This window comes from Solanum verrucosum, unplaced genomic scaffold (assembly GCF_900185275.1).
Source record: "Solanum verrucosum unplaced genomic scaffold, falcon-dt-bn FXZP01000238.1, whole genome shotgun sequence".
Classification (NCBI taxonomy): domain Eukaryota; kingdom Viridiplantae; phylum Streptophyta; class Magnoliopsida; order Solanales; family Solanaceae; genus Solanum; species Solanum verrucosum.
This window is the reverse complement of record NW_026020630.1, coordinates 650,919-674,605: the sequence shown is the minus strand read 5'-3', so window position 1 is coordinate 674,605 and position 23,687 is coordinate 650,919. Positions and strand designations below refer to the sequence as shown.

Below are 23,687 nucleotides of genomic sequence, written 5' to 3'. Positions count from 1 at the left end.
CAAGATGTGAAAATTAATGGTATTTGTCTTGTGTATAATGATAGGTTAAGAAATCATTTGCTTATATATAGGTAGGATCCAAATGTGGACTCTTTTGGACACGTTAGGAAGTGTGTTATGTTACATGAGGAATGTGCATATATAGCCATAAGCTTGGCTCAAAAATTTCACTTTACATGTCATTAAAAAACTTTTTGAAAGAACAATTTTAGAGAAGAGGGTAAAATTTGTTGTTTGATTGTTTTGATGTTTTATTCTAGAATAGCTAGTTTTGATAGTATTATTATACTATATTGTATGATATAAAATAATTTATTTTATATTTCGAAATTATTATTCTGATTCCTGATACCAAAACAAATTTTAGTTAGCGTGGAGAAGTGTGCATGGCATGTGGAAGTGTGTACTATCTATGCGTATGCTTAGTTGGCATGCCACCTAGACATTGTATCACTGCTAGAGAACAAATATATTGACTATAGTCTATATCCAAATATATGGTGATGTTGATATATATCTACTTTGACTATATATTCTAAAATGTCAACATTTTTTTCATTGCATGGATTCTCAAGTATATGAGGTTATTAACTACCCTTTCATTCATGATAGAGACGAATTCAACATGTAATATATGGTATGTCTTTCTTAATCCGAAATATCTAGCGAGAGGTTTATTTATTTTAATGTACTTTTAAAAACAGATCCAGTAGAAAAGGGAAGGGATATATAGGTTAGAGGATTAGAGAACATTGCTACGAACCAAAATATTGCGGGGATTTGGATCCAGTCTCACCCACAACTGGTTCAAAAGGGAAGTATCATTCTATGTGGAGGTAGGAAAATCATGATTGAGATAGCGAAGTATGAGTCTTTTGTCGAAATGTTAATATATATTAATATATTCATTAACATTTGTAAATAAATAAATATATATATATATATATATATCCATTAATATTTATAAATATGTATTTGTAATCAATTCAGTTACTATTATATATTAATTAGCTTGTAATCATTATAAGAAATTATAAATTTCAAATTATGAATTAACACCCTCTTTACAATTGTTTGGAATTGGATTTAAAACGGAATATTCATAAGAGAGTTAATTACTCTCATATGTTGAGCTTTTGGGAATTAATGCTTATTCGATCGATTCAATCCTGACTTATTAAGGCATGACTTATATTCTCAAACACACATTTATATATGGGTCTGTTTTTTCAATCAATCTTACCCCGATTTAATAGGACGTGACTTATATATGCAAGTCAAAAAGAATTTATAACCAACCACATGAAAATCTTCTTTGATAATCGGTGACGGTTGAGGTATAATTTCAGAATATCTAGCTGCTCTAGTATAAGCTTGAAGTTCAAAATCAACAAAATAAAAATTGAATGACTATCTATGAAACGAGATGTATATCGAATAGACAAATCTATTTTATAGCTTCTTAGCTCATTATAATATAACTATGTGACCAATTATTATGAAATATGAATACTATTATTACAATATCATTAGTACTTGAATTTTTTATATATAAATTCATTTTTTTACTACAATCACATCATTGGTGATCTGCCAATTGCCATAGGTTGTTCAAATTAAATGCCTAAAAAAGAAAGGCACATCTAATGAAAATTGGTACATAGTACTAAGTAAAAAACCACAAGCTAATTGAGGTTCTTATACATAGCTAAAATTTGTGTTCTTTTTGTAACTGTTTGGACCAAGAACAACTAAAAGAATTATAAATTCATGCTGCAGGAGCATAATCATAGTCTCCATCATCGTCATCGCCTTCCAAAGATGCAGCAGGAGCATAATCGTAATCTCCTTCATTGTCATCGCCTTCAAAGGATGCTACAGGAGCATAGTCATAATCTCCATCATTATCATCTCCGTCTCCTTCTAAGCATGCTGCGGGAGCATAATCATACCCATCGTCACCGTCATCATCTCCATCTGAACATGACCTTCTTTTTTGAAATCCGATAATCTTGAAAATGCTAGACATTGTATATTATCTCTTTCTTCTTGGACTATAGAAATATGATTTAGATAATTGTTGGCTATTGTATGATTTATTAGACAATATGTGAGTTTTTGTAGTGTGTATTATGGGTGAAGAAACCACTTGCTTATATAATGGAAAGAGCCAAAGGTTAGACTTATTTGGACACATTAGGAAGTGTGTTATGTGACATGAAGAATGTGTACATCCATATGCTTGGGTGCATTAAGCTATACTTTTGGGGTTGCCACTTCCAAAATTCACTTTACATCTCATCCATCATATTCCCTTAGTTAGATATTTTATAATTATATAAATGACGTGACATATTTAAAATCACTATTTTAACTCTCAAAGTCTTTGTTTCTTAATTTTTTTTGACAATTTCGACGACATCACATAAATTGAAATAAAAGAGTATAAAACAAAAGGCCAGGATTAGAGCAGAAGAGTTGCAATACAACTAAACAAACGTGTGATAGCTATCTAGGAGAGTTTGAGTTGTTGTTAATAAACTCTACAAAATTAGAAACAGATTTAACATTTTAATTTGATGGATTTGTTTTTAAGGAAAAATTACCGACAAATATCATTCGGTCATCTAGTTTACAAAATATGTACACAATTACAGTGTATATGTAATAGGGAAAATTGTGCAAAATAGTTAACACTTAAACCATAGTAAATCTTATAGCTACTGTTTAGGAAAATTCTAATTCGCAGTTGTAGTTTCACCCAATCTTGCTATTCGCCTGATTTGTATAAATCCAGAATATATAATTTCAAAATTTTGTATATGCTTACCCTATCTATTTGTATAAGGTTTATGAAAAATTCATAATAAATTATCCTCTTTGTATATTGGCAATTCAAAATATACAAACGGAGTTCTGAAAAATTCCTAAATGTATAAATATAAAATGTGTATATACTTACCCTATTTGTATATATATTTGCAAACGAAATATACAAACAGAAAGAAATATACAAACACAGCCTTCATAACAAACGGAACTATAGCTATGAAGCGCAATTATCGAAACTATAGCTATAGAGCCTTATTATGTCTATTATGTTTATTATTTCTAGATTTTTCTCTATGTAATATACATCTTATACTAGATATATGTATAATATACATATCTATAGACAATATATACCGTCATAATATATAGTTAATGTACACTTCAACCATGTTGATAATTAAACTAATTGACTAAAGATGGTACATTTACGTAAATTTTTCTATTGTTTTTATTATGATTTTACTACTAAAATTATTAAGTTTAATCGAATCGAAAGCACTCGTTAGCTACATCCATTGGCGGACCTACCTTGTGCATAATGGGTGCTTAAGCACCCACTACCTTTTGTGACAAACTTTACTATTTATGTATAAAATTTAGAATTTCGTTGAAATGTATTAAGTAAGCACCCATTCTATGTAGTAATTTTCGAATTAAAAAAACTTGAGCACCCATAATATAAAATTCCTGAATCCACCACTGACTACATCTTCCACATTTTCAGATATGCCAGTGCCATTATTCTCCCAATTTAAAGTGCAGCTTTATCTTCAGGTAAATTGAAAAGGCAAAACAATTTTTTGCCAGCAAGACGTGTGCATAGCACGTGGAAGTAAGTTTTATCTACGTGGATGCTTTGTTGGCATGCCACATAGACAAGGTATTTGTCAAATTCTCTAATGAAAATATATGGTAGCTAGATAATTATAATTAATTTATAGATAGTGAAAGTGTTATTATTTAAATCAAAATTGGCAAATCGTACATATCTACTATGGTTTTGTATGAAGATTTTTCATTTTATAAAATAGGATACCAATGCTTAACATATATCTTAGGGTTTTCTTAGAAAGAAGAAATATTTCTTTGATCACGCAGCTGGAGCATAGTCATAATCAGCATCATCATCATCGTCATCTCCATCATCCTCGAACCATGTAGCTGAAACATAGATACACCCTATGACATGGCGATCCATCGTCGACGTAGACTCATAAACATGACTACCAATGTCATGGTTGCCCCTTTTAACATGGTAATCAAAGAATGTCAAATTACAAATTGAGTTCATCAATATTGTTGAAATTTGAGACATATTGTTGGGACTTTTTTGTTTCAAGATTGAATCAAAAGAGAAGATAGTTAAGGGAAATTGCAATTGATATATGAGTTGAGAAGAAAAGGGGAATATATAAGGATGCCTAGTGAGTCGTGACATAATTATGTGCTCAAAATGGCTCCACAAATGTACTCTAAATGATAGAGCTAATTAAGTCGTGGCGGATTCAGAATTTTCAAGTAAAATTCAAAAAAAAATGTAGTGTTTGAAATTTGAATTTGGAACGCCAAGGTGGATATTAAACCACCTCAATCATTAAGCCAATGTCTAATGTTATGTTCAGGAGGTTCAAAATCTGTATATATACATAAACTTTATTTAAAATACCTTGTATATACCGTGTAATTTTTTACCAAGGATATTCGAATAACCCCCTCGCTATCCTCTAAATTTCCCCCCGGAGCTAATTCAACCACATTTATATCATGATAGGATACTATTCTGTAATTTCTATTGTCAGATCATTAATTTGAGAAGATAGAGAGGTCATCTTCGATATGGTCAAATATTCACCTATCGATTAAACGATTCAAGTATAGTTCAATATGTCCTTTGACGACAAATGCAAAAACGTCGACATTCTTTTGTGCATGAATTCTCAAGAACCATTCTTGAGAGTTATTCCAGATGCAGAGCTTTAATTTATGGCAAACAAAAAGAAAAAAACAAATTAAACTATTTATTCTTGCAACAATCTTATAAGGTTATAGTAATAATACGAGATGACGACACGCTTCAATATGATAATCGATAAATAAACTAAACATAGGTTGTGATTTTAATTTTACCAGCACACCCTATTATTAAAAAGAATCTTATTTTTGCTCAAATGAAAAAAATAAATCTCTCATGAGTGGACGCGTTGAAATATAAATAAACTACTATGCATGCCATATAAAAGTTCTTCAAATGTAGAAATAATAATGATACATTGCATCTATTAAACTAATGATATTTCAAAGTCAAACTTTTTGTTTTGAAAACGGGTCGGGTAGTTTATTTAAAAGGGATATATCTAAACCTTTTCAAATAGTTTAGGGGTATATTTGACCCTTTTTTCTTTAATATAAATGTCACGTGGTAATGTAAAAATGACGTGGCAATTTCATTTGACATTTAACACCCATAAGAGCATATCTAGACGAAAAGTTGGACGACGAGAGTATAAGTGAGCCAAACTTTAAACGGGTATATTTAGACCTTTTCGAATAGTTTAGGGGTATATTTGACCCTTTTCCCTAAAAAAAAAATTACTATAATTTTCCAAAAGATATATTTATTTATTTATTGGTTAACCCCTCACTCCCTTTAAAAGAGAAATTTCTGTGAGTTGAAACATCAAACACCTCATAGGCGCTAAAATGGAGAACCCATCTTCATTGGAGAATTTGCTTCAAACCCTAAATACCAGAGGATGGTGTTTCCGGGATATCAATCTTGTAAATTCACTCATTGCAGCTCAATTGGCGTCATCATACACCGTTAGTTCAATCGAATCGGAGCTCCTAAACATGGACTTACGATCCGTCGGCGGGAAGTCGTTGCCGGACTTTTCTCTTCTCCGTAAATCGTCTCATATCCAAGGCCCTAAAGTCCTTCAAGTAATTATCTTTTTTAAATTTCTCTTATATGAAGAGACTCTGTATAAATGTGTTATTTTGCATCATTTTGTGTACATAATGGTAGTAGCTAAATGATTATTGTAATGAGTAAGATTCAGTATTTAGAGGAAGTCGTATTGGATTTTGCTGAACTTGTATCTGTGCTTCTAGCTCCACCTCGGGTGAGTTTGGATTTGTACAATTAACAACTGTTTGAGCTGAAAGAAGTGAATTTGATTACACCTGTCTTTACATATTTTTGTTGCATAAGGAATTTGTATGAAGAATTTATGTGTAAAGGATTGCCCGATGCACTAAGTATCTCGCATTTTGATAAAGAAATGAACTTTGGGCTTAACTCAACTTCAAAAGTTAGCTTATGAGGTGAGGATTGCTCAAGACCTTATAAGGAGACCTAGAACCCATCCCACAAACGATGTGTGACTCCAACACATTCACGCAAGGTCTGGGGAAGGGTCGCACCCCTAAGGGGTGTGATGTAGGCAGCCATAATTTTACACTGTGCAAATAGAGTAAAAATGAATCTTTTTTGGTTTTATTTGAGTTGTTGAATCCCCTTGACATGAAAAAAAGAAGCAAAATTCAAGTATAATGGTAAAAGGGGATTCAAAATTGCTTTAGTTCATATGTTCAAATTTCCAGTTCCGCCGCTACATCATGGATGTTAGCGGTAGTAGCCAAATAATTGTTGCTGTGAGGTAGATTCTGTATTTAGAGTGGGTGGGTTTGGATTTAAACGGGTTATTATATATATTTAATTTTTTAAAATCTCTTATATATGTAGAAATGTTCGAGCTGAAAGCAGTGAATTTGATCACACCTGCCTTTACATATTTTTTGTTGCATAAGGAAGTTGTATGAAGAAGTTATATGTAATTGCATCAATTTGTGTACATCGTGGATGTTGGTGGTAGTACCCAAAGTATTATTGCTATGAGGCAGATTCAGTAGTTAGAGTCAGTGGGTTTGGAGTTGGATGGACTATTATAAATACACAGAGTGTTCAATGATGACTAAAATAAAAAATGGATGTTATTCCACGTTGACTGAAAGTTTCTCAAGCTTTTGTGAGAAAATAGGCTCCATTAACTGTGTGTGATCACTGAATTTAATTGCTATGGAGGTCACACAAAACTTAATTTTGACTTATCTTTCTGTAAGAACTTATAGTTGCATTTTTAGGTAAGTTATGCCGAATAACTCCTCAACTTTGATATGAGAACTCCCTGATCTTCGGTTTTGTGCTGTAAACTAATGGCTTAATTGGGATTTAGCCACATGAACACTCACTTGATATGAAGACTTTGCCATCTGCTTTGAAGGAGTTTTGTGAAGTTGTCCGTTATGTAACAATAAATGGCATCAATTTTATCATGTTTGAAATTTTGTAGAGATAATGCATTTCATGGGGTTATATATACATATCAAAACAGGTTTTATTACAGTCCTCACCCATTCTAGCAGAGGTGTGCTGTTGTGATTTACTGCACCCACTTTCTAAATTTTGGATCTGCCTCTGAGAGCTAGTTATGGGGACAAGTGTTGTTATTAAATTCTATTTGAAATATTATACGTTTTTGAAATCATTATTGTAGACAACAGTCAAAACTGATAGTCATATCATACGGCATTCTTAATTACCCATTAGTCATGACTTATGAGATGTGGATTTGAATAGTATCAGATAATTAAGCATCTCTTTTGTTAAGATCGTTCCCTCTCTCAGTTTCGATATATTTCATATAAATTTCAGAAAACCAGTTAAGTAGTTTTAATGCATACGACTTTCATACTATCTAAAATTTGTCTGTCCAAACTTTTATATTGGTTTTGCCTTTGGTCCACCCCTTGAAGTAAACTTTTCAAAACTTTGTGCTGCACTGAACTTCTTTCCTTCTTCTGTCTTCCTATTGTACATGGTCTCGATCAGATATCTTCTGTCAGAGATATATCACGAAGTAATATGGCTGAGAGTTCTGGAAGTTCCAACAATCGGCGTCTACTTAGATTAAAGCTCACTGATGGGCACTCTGAAATAACTGCTATAGAGTACTCTCATATACCATCAATTCCTGATGATGTTGTTCCTGGAACTAAGGTATTCCCCTTCTCTATGACAACTTGATAGAAATATTCATAGTAGATGGTTTACATTCTAATATACATCCTATTGGCTTGTGGTTTACCGAGAATAATGTATCTTTTCTTTTCTTGAGAAGGAATATGTATCTCTTTTAAATTCTATTGCAATCATTTTTACAAGTAATTATTCCTAAATCGTGTAATTCTCGACTCCTGCGGGTGACCAATACAACCTTTGCCATATGATGTAGACATTTTAAAGCTTGCCAGAGGCGACCAGTTAATGGGTGTAATTTAGATCTAATTGCCAGTGATAAAAGTTCCAGCTCATGACTGTCTTGCTTGTTGGTAGTATACTATGATATGCTGCACAACTTAGTTATGATTCCTTGTCTGCATATGTGCTGCTGTTCAGGTGCGCTTGGAAAACAAAGCTACAGTTCACAGTGGTATTGTGTGTTTGAATGCCAAAATGATTACTGTTTTAGGAGGAGCTGTTAGTTCTCTTTATGAGGAATGGCAGATGAACAAAAAATATTCAGGTTTCTCCCGTTCAACCTTGAAAGTAGCACATGAGGATGGAACTGCTGGTCCACCACCATTTGAAAAGTTGCAGATTGGAGCTTTGCACAAACCCCTTTCTCAGCATAAGAGATATTCTGGTCAGAGGCGTCACACTTTTGATTTGACATATATATTTGCCCTCCTGTCATCATGCATTTATATTTTTAACATGGAGCTCTGGCATACTATCTTTAAATGATACCTCTTATTAGTTGATCCGTACAAGGCAATGAATGTTTTTGTTCGTGGGGAGGGTGGGTTTTGTTACCTTGGCTTTCTTATGTATGGTTGTTGCAGTTATTTAACTGGTATTCATTTTTCCTCCAATATTATGAAGCAAATCTATCTCTACTCAATACTCTGGTGTGAAGATGTTTCTCTGTCATTTGGTAAAAGAGCATGTCTCACTTATGCAGAAAAAGCTCAAAGTTCCACAGCTAGTCAAACGCATAGATTTCAGAACAATGAGTCAAGGATAGAGAGCACGGGTAATGAACTGAAGCCACCTGCTCATATTGAAAGGATTGAAGAAAAGCCAAGCACCTCTGAATCAAGGCCAAAAGAAGGTGTAGCCTATTTGTCAAATTGTTATCTAATGGAAATACATGCTGCTTCATTCCTCCTGACATTTCACTGTCAGCATGTCCTTTCGAAAAAACCAAAGTTTTACTTTCACGATGTATTGAAATTATTTTTATCCTTAAAGTGTGTTCACCCTAACCTTCATATCTTTTTCTGACAGTGGCCGAGGCTGTCCCTGTTCAAAACCAAGCAGCTGCGCAAAAATTACTGCAGAAAATGAGTCAGCCTCCTCCTCGCGGTGGTCATCGTTCCAGAGGGCGAGGACACAGGGGAAGGGATAGAGAGGAAGATGAGTCGCACCTTCTTACGCTAGAGGAATGGGAAAGGAGAAAAAGTGGTGCTAATCTTTCTGCAGCACATGATTTTCCTGATGTTAGCCAAGATGAGGATCTTGCAAGACAGCTGCAACATCAATTAGATTTCGAAGATTTTCATGTAAGTAAATATGGTTTTCAATATTCAAATGATAGTGGCGCCTGACCTATATTCTCTTTCAAATTCATAATGTGGTCTCTCTATATGTAACCTTAAGATTTGAAAGGAAGATCACGCCTTGGCCATGAATTATACAGACGTACAGCTTATATTTCTTCGATTATTATCGAAGTTATAATTTCTGAGAATATAACTTCTTTGAGGTGGACCAGTGGAAGCAAAGAACATGTTATAAAATTCCTCATTGCCTCTATGATTGGTTACAATGTCTCAAAATCCATGTGAACATTAATCGGTCTAAAGCTCAGATAGAGTTATAATGACAAATATTTTGTCAGAGTTTCTGGGAAGTGCGTTTGATATGGTTCTTATACCAATTTTCAGGAACAACAAGATAGTACAACAACTGCGGCAGAGAACATCAGAATGAGCATGTTCACATTTGAAAGAGACAATGGTGGAGGTCATGGAACAACAGGATTTAGGGGAAGAGGGAGAGGAAGAGGGAGGGGAAGAGGAAGAGGTAGGGGAAGGAGAGGCTGACTTCCGTCTACCGTTCAGCCTTTCCCCCTTTTCATTTTCTATGTTAGATCTTTAGTTTTTAAGATATCACATACCTTTCCAAAAGACATCACATGTCTTTTTTTTTTTCTTCTTTGGCTATTTGGTATTTGTAACTGTTTTTTCAGAACCATTATCATGTGATATGCTATGTCTATTTCCTTAGATGTTTCCCTTCTTTGATCACCTATCTTATGAATGAGTTAGATATGCTGTTGATATTTCATGAAAGTGATGGTATTTGAGATGTTACCATGTGGTATTTAGTTGAACGTCTCAAATATGAAGAGTAATGGTAAAGTTGTCTTCGTGTGATGGTCGCGGTTTTGAGCAGTGAAATCATTCATTGATCAGATGTTTTGTTTTGTGCACTGAGTTATTCAATATTGTATATTAAATCTTGAATATTCATGACTTTGTCACTATGCACGTATTGTAAATGTCCATTGGCATGAGTTCTTATTTATGAATGCTTGTTGTTGCTATCGTTCTCTTCTTCATTGTTTTTAATATGGATTTTCACTACTGTGTTTGCATTACATGCTTATTTTTTGATATGTTTAAATTAAACCGAAGGTCTATAAGAAATAATTTCTACTCTCTCAAGATAGAAGTAAGACTACGTACACACCACTCTCCTCACACCTCACTTGTGATACTACACTTATATGTTTTCGTTGAATGGTCATACATTACTTCGAGTTGTTGCTTGTTTTTTTTCACCTCATTGGTCAATGAAAGGGTGTCACATTGTATGTTTCCTTTTGGCTCTCGTATTATTTCACTCTCCTGAGTTTGATTGACCATGTGAATCAAGGGTCCCATTTTTGCTGACCATGTGGATAAAAGACAAAGGAGAGAAAAGGAGATGTGACAAAGTTCTTTATAAAGTAACAAAAAGTAGAAGAAAACTCTTGAATAAAATTGATATCCGTATTGGAATTTGATTATTCTGAATTTGTATTAGGTATAGTTCCATTCAGGGATAGTAATCTCTATCAATGATATTTTTTCATACTCAGGACTTAAATTTGAGACTTCAGATTAAGGAAGAAGCAATTCCATTCACTACATCATATTTGATACAAAATTTAGTACTTAATTAGAGAATATGCACTCCAAATACATACAAAAAGTGGTAATGCAAGAGTTATATTTTATATATCTTTCGTTTAATTAAATTGCGGCAAGAGTTATTAATACGGCTTGTGATTGAATGAACAAGATATTTTCATTCTTAACTAGACAGGATCATGTCCTAAATATTTTTTTTTTGCAGTGGATGAAATTATTCAAGAATCACCTTTTCCAGTGAAGATTTAAAAAATATATAAAAATGAGAAGGTGGATAGGAACAATGAATTAAAATTTATTTATTTTTCAGAAAATAAGGTAGCATCCCATATTCAAAACATGTTTTCACATATATTATATTTTTTTAGAGATAAAATACAGATCATTATACACTGACACGTGGCTTTTAGTTCATCTTGTTACAATAAGAATAAATTAGGAAATTTCTTTTCTGTGGCAAATAACTAGGAAATTTCTTACTTTCTTTTTGTGTATCAAATAATTTAAATTTCACAATTGATAAATTAAAAAAAAATTAATATGATCTAGCAAATAAAGTATATTTTTATGATTTTCTCCATAATATTTTTCGTGCATTCCACAAATACTATATTAGTAATTGTTAACGAAATAACAAGAGATAAGGTCACATTATAAAACTTACATATAATATTATTATTGTGTTGAATCATTTCGCCAGAATATATAATGTGCATCGCAGGATAATTATGTGTCTTATTTTTCTCTGTATTTTGTTTTATAAAATGTTAATATATCTCGATTAAAATATTCTTTGACTTTAATATTGCACATGAAATATTTTAAAATATTTGGCAGTATATTGTGTCTTTAACTTAAAATAAAATTTTCCAAAAAACATAGTTTTTATTTTTTGAACTATTTATAGTTAGAAAAAAGATTCTTGAAATTAAGCATTTGGTGCGTGCTGCTACTTGCCAGAACGCCAGAACAAGGAACAAAACGGCGCCTATTTATTATTAATCAAATCACGTATAACATGCGGTAGATCTGGATAATTGAGATTTCTTTATCTAAACTAAAATTCGTGTTTCAGTATTTGAAAATAAGCATCTTATTTAGATTATTGTTTACGAGAAATCAATTTTGCAATGCACAAATTTAAATATAATTTAACCTTAACATATATACTAAAGAATGATCAGAAAATCGAAAAAAAAAAAGAAGAGAAAAAATCAAACCACATTAAAATTTTCAAAATTGAGAAAATAGCGCGCTGGTAGAACCCTACTCAGAAGACCTTGGTAACACGAGTAGGATATGTAATACATCCATAAGGATGATGTCACACCAGACGTCCTGCTTTAACTTCCCTAGTTCCAACTTAGCAGAAGGGGCAGTTTAGTTTCCAAGAGGTGTCAACTATAAAAGAAGACCCTGTCCTTCAAAATCGATCTGATAATACGAGTCTGTGGTACAAAATCGTCTTTGTTAGAAAACATTTTATCCTTCAATATAAAACTGATCAATGTGAATACAAATTTAATGAAACTTCAATGCTGATACCGAACTCGAAATGTTGATTTGAGCGAACATTACTCTGCCACGTCAGAATCCACCTCAACAAGCCCCTCTATTTTATTATAAATACTCGTTTACCCCCTACAAATTTCTAGTCTTTTCATTCTCATCAAAGAGTCAAGGGAGCAGCTTGGCAACTCAGCTGCAGCCTTTTCAGAGTTGTTCAAAAACACTAGGGTTTCAGAAAAATTCAATCTTCAGAGTACTGAATCATCACAAAGGAAGATTTAACGATAAGGGTTGTTCAGATCGGTGTCTGTAAAACATCTGGTAACTCGTTTTATGGAAGATTAATCTAGTTTTGTTAATCAACAAGTTGTGTTATTTGATCTGTTCATTTTGCTTATTTTCCACCTTTGATTGTGTTTTGGTTGTTTTAAACGTGATTTTTGATGTGGGTTTTGGTTGTGTGTGTTTTTTTCCGTAAAATTTGATTTGGGTGTTGGCGTTTGAGATCAAAATTAGGCGTTTTGGAATTGGGGAACTGGAGAAGTGTTTGATTTTAGATGTGGGTGTCGGTTGTTTTAGTGTTTATTCATAAAAATTGATTTGGGTTTTTTGTTTGAGGTCAAATTAGGTTTGTTTAATCGGAGAACTGGATAAGTGTTTGATTTTAGATGTGAGTTTCAGTCGGTTTATTCCCAAAATTTGATTTGGGTTGTGTTTGGCATCGAAATTAGGCCTTTTGAATCGGAAAACCGTAGAATTGTTTGATTTTAGATGTGGATTTTGGTCTGTTTATTCACAAATTTTGATTTGGGTTGTATTTGGCATCAAAATTAGGCCTTTTTAATTGGAGAACCGTAGAAGTGTTTGATTTTAGCTGTGGGTTTCAGTTGGTTTAGTTAGAAAAAATTTATTTGGGTAGTGTTTGACGTCAAAATTAGGCCTTTTTAACAAGAGAACTAGGTTTGGTTGTTTTTAGGAGTTAATTGGATTTGTGATTTGTTAAATTGGATGATTGTTTGAGTTTATTCATTAAATTGGAACTGGGTTTGGTGTCTGAAGTTAAATTAGGCCTTATTTAATTGGAGATTGTTTGAGTTCATGTTTTGTGCCACTATCTGTTGAGGATTTTTATGTCTGTTTTTAGTGTTTATTTCTATTGAGATTGGGTTGCATGTTATAATTGTAGTAGGTTCCAGAAGAAGTGCTTGAGCTAATGTTTCAAGCTGAACTCTATTGAGAAATCATGAGCTTGTTGGATTTGGGAAGTGAAAAGTGCTAATAGATTGTTGTTTATGTTTCTTTTGATCTGATATTTACTTGTAGGCTTTGTGCATTAAGTTGATGAAGGGGCACATGATATTATTGAAATACCTAAAGATAAGAACTACATATTTAATTATTTTTTTAATGATTGGTTATGATCTGTGTATGTCAATTGGTATGGGGTGGAAATCTTGTTGATTTAGTTGGTGTTTACGTTATCATCTGTGCAACTGTTGGTGTATTAGTGAGTTGGTACAGGAGAGTGACTGAGAACTGTAATTTGGCGACTTCAGGTTGTATTCGACAAAAGTAACATGATAAGTTTTGAACTTTTTATTCGGATGTTTTGAGTAAGAAAAAATGAACTTCTGGAGTTTAAATTAATATACATAAAAAGTTTTGCAAATGGATCAGTGTTAGTATGAAGAGATAAAGGTTGATTTAGAAATTTCAGTTGGGTTTTGCAGCCTCAATATGTGGTAGAGCTTCGGGTTTTGCTCATGGTGAGGATGGATGCTCCTTTTGGTTTGGGCTGATGCTTGTGAGAATATAGCAGTGTTTTCCATCAGGCTCCAAGTGACCCTGGCTTATTATGCCAAAGATTTGGGTGGAAAAGTGAAGTTCTGTTTTAGTTGCATGGATGAGAGGACTTTATATCTACTGAAGATGCTTCATATACTAATATGATGTGATTTTTTTTGTCAGGGTATGTGGATGATCACCCTAATTAATCCTATTCATTACTTGAAGTGAATATGTATCTATTGGGTGTTACAAAACCTGAATTGGTATGGTAGTTGAAGTACCGACCAGTTTGTTTGGATTAGGTGCAACTTGGTTGTTCATGGATTTGGACAAATTCAGAAGGAGATGGATTTATTTGGCTAACAAAGCCTTTTCATCTTGACACGGCTTCTGTTGTTCTTTTTGTTTTCCATGTTTTGCAAACTTAAAAGAGTTTGATATTTGATCTCCGTTGCAATGCACACAATGATGATATCGAGATATTAATGTAGTGTTGAATACTAAAGATGTGCAGTCTGTGGTTTCTGTGTATTCATCATGGGAACTGTAGTCAGTTCACTTCCTTTATTGAATTTTTCACTAAATATTACGGGTGTATATGATCGAACAAAGATTTTAACAGGAATAGGAATGATCACATCAGATAAAGGATGCAAGTATAACTGAGAGAATTGTATAGCATGGTTTGTTTTGATCCTATGCTGACAAGATGTGCACTGGTTCATGTGTGTGACACTGCGATGATTGGGGACGTCCTAGAAAGAGACGTGGCAGATTGAAAGACGCGTGATCTCTGAATGCAGACTTGGTTAAGAATGGGATATGATGTAAGAAAATGATGGGCACTACCTAGTACCTACTAGTTGTGTCTTAGGCTTAGTTGTTGTTGTACTTGCATCAGATCTGGTGCTTTCCAGTTGCTTGAATGAAGTTTTTTCTTATGTGTCTGGTTAGAGATTGTCTCTCAGCGTTGGGGTAACAATCTTGAAAAAAATAAATTACTAGGTAGTGGGGTGAAATGGACCCGAATAAAGAGGACCTTAAACATAGTATTCACTAGTTCCCATCTTGATTTTAGATTTTATGCTTAGCTGATTGTTGAATGTTATTTCTTTTTCATTGTTTTCTTTAAAGTTGGTGGTTATACTCTTCTAGCCTTTTACGGCGAGTTTTGTTTGACATAGTTTCTGTTTTCGTCATACTTTAGTTGTTCAGCCTTTTATCTGAACTGACACCCAGTTTTACAAAAGAGCTGGCAGTTGTGTGTCATTAATTCCTGATTTATTCGTGATGCATGCTAAACTGATCAGATGATGTAGGCCTAAAATAATACAATGTTACTGAACAAGCATTTTAACCATTTGGCTGAGGCATGTGATGTTGATTCATGTTTGCCTTTTTATTTAAATTCTTTTTTAAACTTGACATGTAGCTTGCTTACACATGTTAGTTTATATATTGGTCTTTTGGTGAAGGTTCTGCATGGATTTGTATTTCAGCACTGCTTACATAATTTTTTGTCATGTGACAGTTCTATTTTCTTATAGAAACTAAACATGCCTAAGGAGAGAAGAGATAGGTCTGTTTCTTTTGATAGGAGCAGAGCTTCTCCTTATTCTTGTAGCTCGAGTCACTCAAGGCAATCGTTGTCCAAAAACCCTTTGGAAAATGAGGAAAATGTGAAGGACTGGGAAGATGCTCGATGCCCAGTGTGTATGGAACATCCTCATAATGCTATTCTCCTTCTGTGTGCCTCTCATGAGAAGGGCTGTCGTCCTTTTATGTGTGACACAAGTTATAGGCATTCAAATTGTTTTGATCAGTTCAAAAAGTCGTTTGAAGAAGCTTCAGCATCAACAACACAGCAAGTGGAGATCCCAACTTCAGCTTCTATTACGGAATCTACTGTAGTGTTATCAGAAGCTCTGTCTGAACTGCCAGGTGAAAGAACTGAAGGTGGTTCTATATCCCTAGATGCCTTGTCTTGCGAGAACCATGAAATAAAGAAGATGCTATGCCCTCTCTGCCGTGGCCAGATAAATGATTGGATTGTTGTAGACTCTGCCCGCTGTCACATGAATGCTAAATTAAGAAGCTGCTCTAGCGAGACATGCGAGTTCAGTGGCACATATACAGATTTGCGTAAGCATGCTAGGCAGGAGCATCCTCTTGTACGTCCTACAGAAGCTGACCCAGAGAGGCAGCGCAGTTGGAGGAGGCTGGAACGACAGAGAGATTTAGGAGATTTGCTCAGTACATTGCAGTCATCTGTTTCAGAAGAGGGTAGTGAAAGCACCAGTTTAACCTTCGATGAAGGTGGTTTGCTGACTGTTTTTCTCTTTGTTCGGATTCTCCAACCTAGGAGTAATTCTCGGAGTAGTAGCTGGTCAGGTTCCTCAAGAACTCGGGCTCAGGCAACTGGGAGGAGACGACCTTCAAGAAGACTTTGGGGTGAAACCTATGAAGGGGAAATTGATACTAGAGAAGACGAGAATGAAGACTCTGACGGAGGGTCAGGTCCCCGGAGACGCCTGCGTCGACAACCAACACCAGAAAATTAGTTCTGGCTGCAAACATGTGTTTGCTTGCTGTTCCTTTTGAATGTTACCGCTGTAGGTACTTGTAGCATATAATACTACTACAGTTATAATTCATTTCTCTTCTTTGTATACCTTTTTGTTTGGAAAATTTCAACAACCTGAGAGTGGTTTTCTGTGATCACTTTCAGGTGGAGGGTACCTCGTGGTCCAAAATATGTTGTGCTGAAGCTCTGGGGAATCGATTCTTGGATACAAGATTCAGGAGTGGAAATGGAGGATTGTGTTTGGTTAGTAGTATAACTTGTATACATGTCTTTCTTGATGAAATCTCATCTCAGCCTGTGTGCTATGCAAATGCTTTAAATCTATTTTTTACTTGAATTGATAAAGTTGGAAAGCAATTTGCTAGTTTTGCTTCTTGTCTTATGAATAAACCCCAATACTGCAAGCAAAATATTATGTTTCATTATTCAGCTTTTGGCTACTACAAGCATGAAAGGAATATTCACTTTGTTTTTAGCTGTTCATTTCCCGTCTCTTCGAATATATGTCCCAGGTTATCAATATGTACAACTGCTGAAAGAATAGACAGCGAGTTATGTGCAGATTTTTGCGCGAGTTATGTGCTGTAGGGCAATTAACAGGGTTTTCACATTTGTGGGAAGTAGTTGTATGCTTGTACTGTACAGAGTTGCTTCATGGTGTTATTCGTGATATGCATACGTATTGTATTATGTAATTGAGGAGTTTTACGATAAACTCATTAGGTACTGAATTTGCGGGGAGACCTGTAAGACACTTTAGAAATCTGACTGTTGCAGAATTCAAAAGAATGTTTTGGAGCAACAGTAAGTTGTTATACTATCTCGTAAGTGATCTGATTGCGTAATTATTATACATTGGATGCTCATTAGGTTTTTTATCCCTCGTCAACAAATGGGGGTGGTGAAGTTGTGAACTACCTTAGATTGGGTCAATGTGTGACTCTTTTCTTTGAATGCCCATATCCCATTCTTTTTCTTTAATTAGGCCAATAGACCATGTTACAGAAGTAGTCTTAAACCACTTGTCTCTCTCTCTCTCACAGACAGACGTAAAATTGCACGATTCGTACTTCAAATGAGTTGGTTTTTAATATTTTTGCCCGGTAGCAATCAAACTTAGGAGTAGTGGCCAGTGGGGTGTAAGTTCTTAAAAAATTGAAGTCATGTCTAGCCATAACTTATGCCTTATGGCTCATGGGATATTATAATACGAATTTATCAACTTATGTTTCGTGAAAAAGTTATTCGTTATGAAGTTATATTCAATATTCCTTCACTTAAAATTGTTAATGTCTTTGTTATCTCGAACTCTGAACTCATTTACGTTGCCGTCCAAGTACATGTAATGAAGGGGGGTTGTTAGGATCAATCAAAAATAACCTCTCTACTCCATAAATGTTGAGATAAGGCTATGTACATTTTACCCACTCAGAACCTACTCGTGGAATTAGACTATTAGACTACGTTTGTTGTGGTTGTCTCCAGTATCTCCAAACGACACCCAATATCCGAAGAATTTTGTTTTATTTCTCTAGTTTTACAAAAGCAAGAATTCATCCTCATTGATAAAGGCTTCTATTCCTTTCAATATAAACAACAATTCTGATTTAATTTTTATTTATTTTTTTCATTTCCAAGTGATTGGAAAAAGAAAAAGAAAAAGAAATGATTAATATATTCAAGATAAACGCATTACAAAATATCGTCTCAATTAATCCTATTTCATCAAATTCGAAATATGATATGGTCCCAAAGAATGAACCGTATATATATGGACAGTTTTAATAATATATCATTCTTGAACATTAAATCTGATATGATCCTAAAAAATGAACTGTATATGAATAGTTTCAATAAGATCTCATTCTCGAACATTTTTTTGTTTTTTTCTTCTTCTAATAATTATCAAACCTACTTTATGGTCAACTTAATATTACAACATTATTTAATTTAAGAATATAGTATTTTTCTCCTTAAAACATATATTCTGTCGTCCTCAATAACACATAAAACAAATTAAAGTTCCACATTTTCAGCATAAATGGAAAGATTTAAAATTCACAAAAATTAAAACTTTATGATTTGTAAAATTGTACCACGTGCAGACCATTAAGAAATATAAACTATATATTACATATATAAAAAAAAAATAGGCTTTTTATACTAAGTGACAAAATAGGACAAATTAATGTTTTGAGACCCCATTAGTTTGTAGCTGCCCATAATATTATGTCCCCAGACAAAGGTTAAAATGTTTTGCAGAAAGAAAGCCACGAGCAATTTCCTAAGTATATACCTCCATGTCCCCTTTTTAAGTGTTTTAATTTCCACTTGCACCATGCTTTATCTACGTATTCAGTATAATCTCATAAGTGTAGTGTAAAGTGAGAAGACAGTGGTGGGAGTCGGAATATTTACTATGGGGTGTCAAAATATTGAAAAGAATGGAGACACGTAAAAGATAAGGGGAGTCAATAAGTGAAGTGTAAAGTGAGTAGACAGTGGTGGGAGTCGGAATATTTACTATGGGGTGTCAAAATATTGAAAAGAATGGAGACACGTAAAAGATAAGGGCGAGTCAATATAAACTGAAATCTAAAATTTTAACCTAGCTAAATAGTATAATTTTTTCAATGAAAGGATCTAATTAGCATAAGATGGTTCCGTCGACCGCCATTGAGTATAGAGTTTACGTAGATGTTACATTTTTTTGTGAATTTTTGTGCTTGAGTATAGAGTGTACGCAGTCAACCTCTAATCTAATGTTTGGAAGGCACAAAATTTATATACACACATAAAAAAAAATTAAAAATATCTTATAAATAAGTAATTTTTTGTTGAGGAAATTCTGATGAACCCCTACCTTCTAGATCACCGCTTTGTTGATTTTTTTCTTAAAACATAGTTATATGAATTTATTTTTTTGTTCACTTTTTAAAATGTTGACACCATATATGAAAATTCATTGTATGTTATTGAACTTATGAGTTCATGTGAACACAGTAAATTTGGCCTAGACCTTATCATTATTAAGAAATTCACGAAATATCTATAAATATTTTGATTTATTGTATATTAATTTGCAATCGATGTAAAAATACATAAACTTTAAAGGTTGAATTTGCCTTCAACTATAACATGAGGGGATTTTTGTCTTCTTTTTTTTTTTTTTGTGAATATGTATAATACTAATTTTATTGCATGGTTCAACTCTGTATTTACATAAATAATACATCTTTTTTTTTCTGATTTCTTATCCTCCTTCCATTGCTATATATCTAGCTTTATCTTTCTGTTTTTATCCAAGATTCTTGATAAGTTTCTTTTTTTTTTTTAAAATATACTTTATATATATTAACAGTAATATAATTTATCGTGGAAGGGTGTTCAACTGAATACTCTTGTTGGAATATGGCTCCGCAAATATTATTAAGATTGTCACTCACCATCAAATTAACTTTTCACTTTTTTTTTTATAACCATGGTGTGTTCGGGTCAATTTTCTCAATATCTCAACTAATTTCACGGGATATATATCACCTCCCACCAAATGCACGTACAAGGTAACTACTCCGTCCACCAAGGCCATCGACCTGAAAACCTCATGATTCTCAACTCACTTCATTAATCACTGGGACACATCTGAATCACGTTCCATTTGATCATTATAAACACCCAAAGAACTAATTCAAAAAAAAATAAAAATGAATACTATAAAAGAATTGGATCTTTAAAGATATGATATTTGGGTCAAAATTAAAAGATTTTGTCATAAGAAAAGATTGGTAGTTGTTGTGGGATTTTAGTAGGCAAGGGAGAAGAATGTATGGGGCAAGATATGGAGATTTGAGTTTTTCAATATATTTGTTACCTCTCTTACATACTAACATATATATGCCTACTAAAATTGCAACCAAAAGGGAAAATGATAAGATCATGCAGGCACAAAGGGGGATATGAACAAAATAATTAAATGAAACTTTGTTATAGTGTTTATGTTTTGTAAAATAAGTACAAAAGAAAAACTTTTGGCTTTTGAAAAAGTTTCAATATATCAAATAATGGAGTCAAAACAAATATTTTTTGTATTATTTGTCTTTGTAAATATATGATCTTTGTCTATATGAAATATTACAATAATGTTTGGTGTGTGATTGGTTATTGCTATAGAGGAATATTGTTCTTCAAAGAAAACCAAAATTTTAAATAAGTTTGAAGTATATTAGTGTATTGATCAATATTATGAATTAGCTAAATATAACTAAATACTGTTAAGGAACGTTGTCGGGTGTTCTGATGCATGAAGCATCTCATGTTTAAATATTATTAGGAAATGTTAGCAGATTGTCGGATGCATAATGCATCTCATGTTTATACAGAGTTTAGAGAAGAATCACATTTTCATTAGGTACAATTATATGTCTGTAGACAATTTATTCTGAGACAAACATCAATAATTGATTTCATGATTCGAATTCGTAATTAATAAGTCACACAAAGATAACCTAATCGTTATAATTTAATCCTCTATATAGAAGTTAGAGTTTCAAATTTTAAACCAACCAAATAGATACATCTCATATGCATTCTAACATTAACTTTCTATCACCTAATTTTTAATCACTTAGTCGTGATAAGTTAATATATTCGGTGTAAATATGACACTCGAATTAGTATTTACTGATAACAAAAAATTATAAAGTGATAAGTGATTCTTTATTTTTATCAAGAAATCTCAAGTTCGAGCTCCAAATATGAAATCACTTTTAGTAAGGAGAACTTCGTTATTCTCCAACCTAGTTAAGAGACTTGGGGATAAAAGACTTTCTGAGGGAGAGAGTTTTTAGGTTCGATTTTACAACAAACCAATTAAGAAGTTTCAAATATAATAACAGTACTATATTTTTGACGCAGTCATTGATTCTCCTAAGAGATCACATTACCAGACCCAACAACATAGGAAGCATAAAATCGTGAAATATTGCATCGACGAGACCATTCCTCATTTCATTTCAAACTAACCAAACCTAGCTATTTTCAATATCATTCACCTCTTATCTTCTCGTCTATCTTATATTTTTATCGGCCAATTCAAAAATTCTTTTAATATAAAATCTTAATTAGTCCAGAATCAAAACGAATACTGAACACCAAATGAAAACAAAACAGTTAGTACTCAACCTCCTCTAGACAAGAAGACAATGATATATAGTGGTAATAATACTTGCAAACAACAAATCTTTTGCCATAACATTATCTTGATTATTTACCTTTAACTACCAAAACTGCAAGCCTAGAAGAGTAGGTGAAGAATCTAGGTACTTGTAGCCAATAGATTTCAATTAAATCTTTCATAAATACTCTTCTTTTCTTTTACTATATACTTTTTCTCATAAAATTCAGTGCATGTAAAAAAAAGGGTAAAATTTGTAGGTCAAAGTTCAGATTCTCTTTCCAAAATAAAATGCTCAATAAAAATTAAAGTTTTTTCTGGTAAAATTCTTCATCAATAATAATTATTTAAATAGCACGAGTCTTATCTTTTTGGTCAGAAAAAATTAAAGTTTTACTTTAGTGCGATCCAGTTAATTGGCAATATATATATATATATGTAGTTCTCCTTTTTTTTTTTTTACTTAAAAAGGAATGTTTTTTGATCAATTGAAAAATAATCATAAACACAATAAAGGTTAAATGCTGCATTAATTAGTAATACAATGTATCTGAAAAAAATTAAAATATTTGTGTAAAAAGGTAATCTATAATATATTTTTTTTCATATTGATAGTTCTTCGACTAGTTTACGTGTTTATATGTTTTGAATTTGTAATGTTTTGAATTTAAGTTTGAAGTTTATTTAAAGGTTAAATGGTCTGGTGGACCCTTGTACTTGTACTCGTTTGTATTGTGAACCCTTCTACTTATCCATTTGTCATCTGAACCCCCAAATTCATTTAAACTCAACATGTTGAACCCTTTCAACTCATCCTGACTCTCAATCGCGTTGATGTCACATTTCATGTAAGATAAATTTTGCCACATCATTTTTTATTTTTTATAATAATTTATTTTTGGACAATTATTAAATAAAAGGTAAATTAATAAATTTTAAATTGATTATTTAAGAAAAAATTGGGACTCCACGCCTCCACTCCGGTTGCAACCATGTAACATCCAAAATCCACCGGTGAATGTCACCGCACCACCGCTCCTCTCGCCGGCGAGACCTGTACTTTCTCCTTCATCGTCTCCATCTCCATCGCAAACCTTCACTATTTTCTTTCCTTCTTCTCCAACCACCACAAAATCAGCAACCCTAAGCCGCCACACCACCGGTGACCCCCTTGCGAATCATCAACGACAACCTCTCCTCTCCGTGCTCTCCGCCTTTCAACAAACACTCTCGTCGCCTCCCGTTCTAGCGAAAAGGTATCAGTGTTGCCTTTCTCTCTCTCACTCCACTGCAAAATCAATGGACTCCAGCGAGCATTGCCATAAAATCAACCAATGCCCTCTCTCCCTCCACTGATAACAGCTTGAAACTTGACGTCAAGGAGGTCCCAATGCCAAATATCCGTTAAAGATCAAGATGACCATAGGTGTGGTGAAGAAAGAAAAAGTAGTTGGGGGCAGGGATGGGGATGGCAGCGAAAAAGTGGATGGAGTTGAGGGAAGAAGAGGGATCTTTTTAAATTTATTTTTATTATTATTTTAA

The 23,687-nt window shown here is 33.3% G+C and overlaps 2 protein-coding genes across 8 annotated transcripts in view; both read left to right on the top strand.

The window, feature by feature from the left end:
* Window positions 1-10,234, top strand: part of LOC125811564 (uncharacterized) — a 116,706-nt gene extending 106,472 nt beyond the window's left edge. For 2 of the 3 annotated variants that reach the window (XM_049491070.1, XM_049491069.1), the window contains exons 2-6: window positions 7,724-7,891; window positions 8,291-8,537; window positions 8,856-9,005; window positions 9,182-9,456; window positions 9,841-10,234. In XM_049491070.1, coding sequence (XP_049347027.1) covers window positions 7,724-7,891; window positions 8,291-8,537; window positions 8,856-9,005; window positions 9,182-9,456; window positions 9,841-9,999 — 999 coding nt within the window. In that variant the 3' untranslated portion in view covers window positions 10,000-10,234. Of the gene's footprint in view, window positions 1-5,507; window positions 5,773-7,723; window positions 7,892-8,290; window positions 8,538-8,855; window positions 9,006-9,181; window positions 9,457-9,840 lie in introns of those variants that run through there. The other variant, XM_049491068.1, reaches the window with a different exon arrangement.
* Window positions 10,235-12,744: 2,510 nt separating this feature from the next.
* Window positions 12,745-17,388, top strand: LOC125811566 (uncharacterized). 5 transcript variants are annotated; one of them, XM_049491075.1, is made up of 3 exons: window positions 12,745-12,921; window positions 15,920-17,004; window positions 17,117-17,388. In XM_049491075.1, the coding sequence occupies exon 2, from the start codon at window positions 15,945-15,947 to the stop codon at window positions 16,947-16,949; it is 1,005 nt and encodes a 334-aa protein (XP_049347032.1). In that variant the 5' UTR covers window positions 12,745-12,921; window positions 15,920-15,944; the 3' UTR covers window positions 16,950-17,004; window positions 17,117-17,388. The 5 variants fall into 5 exon arrangements, with proteins under 5 accessions (XP_049347032.1, XP_049347033.1, XP_049347031.1 ...); XM_049491076.1 differs by having other exon boundaries at window positions 12,756-12,921; window positions 15,936-17,004; XM_049491074.1 differs by having other exon boundaries at window positions 12,756-12,921; window positions 15,920-17,000.
* Window positions 17,389-23,687: the final 6,299 nt, after the last annotated feature.

Excerpts from the sequence above, each read along its gene's own strand:
- LOC125811566 (XM_049491075.1), top strand. The coding sequence starts at position 15,945 with ATGCCTAAGGAGAGAAGAGATAGGTCTGTTTCTTTTGATAGGAGCAGA.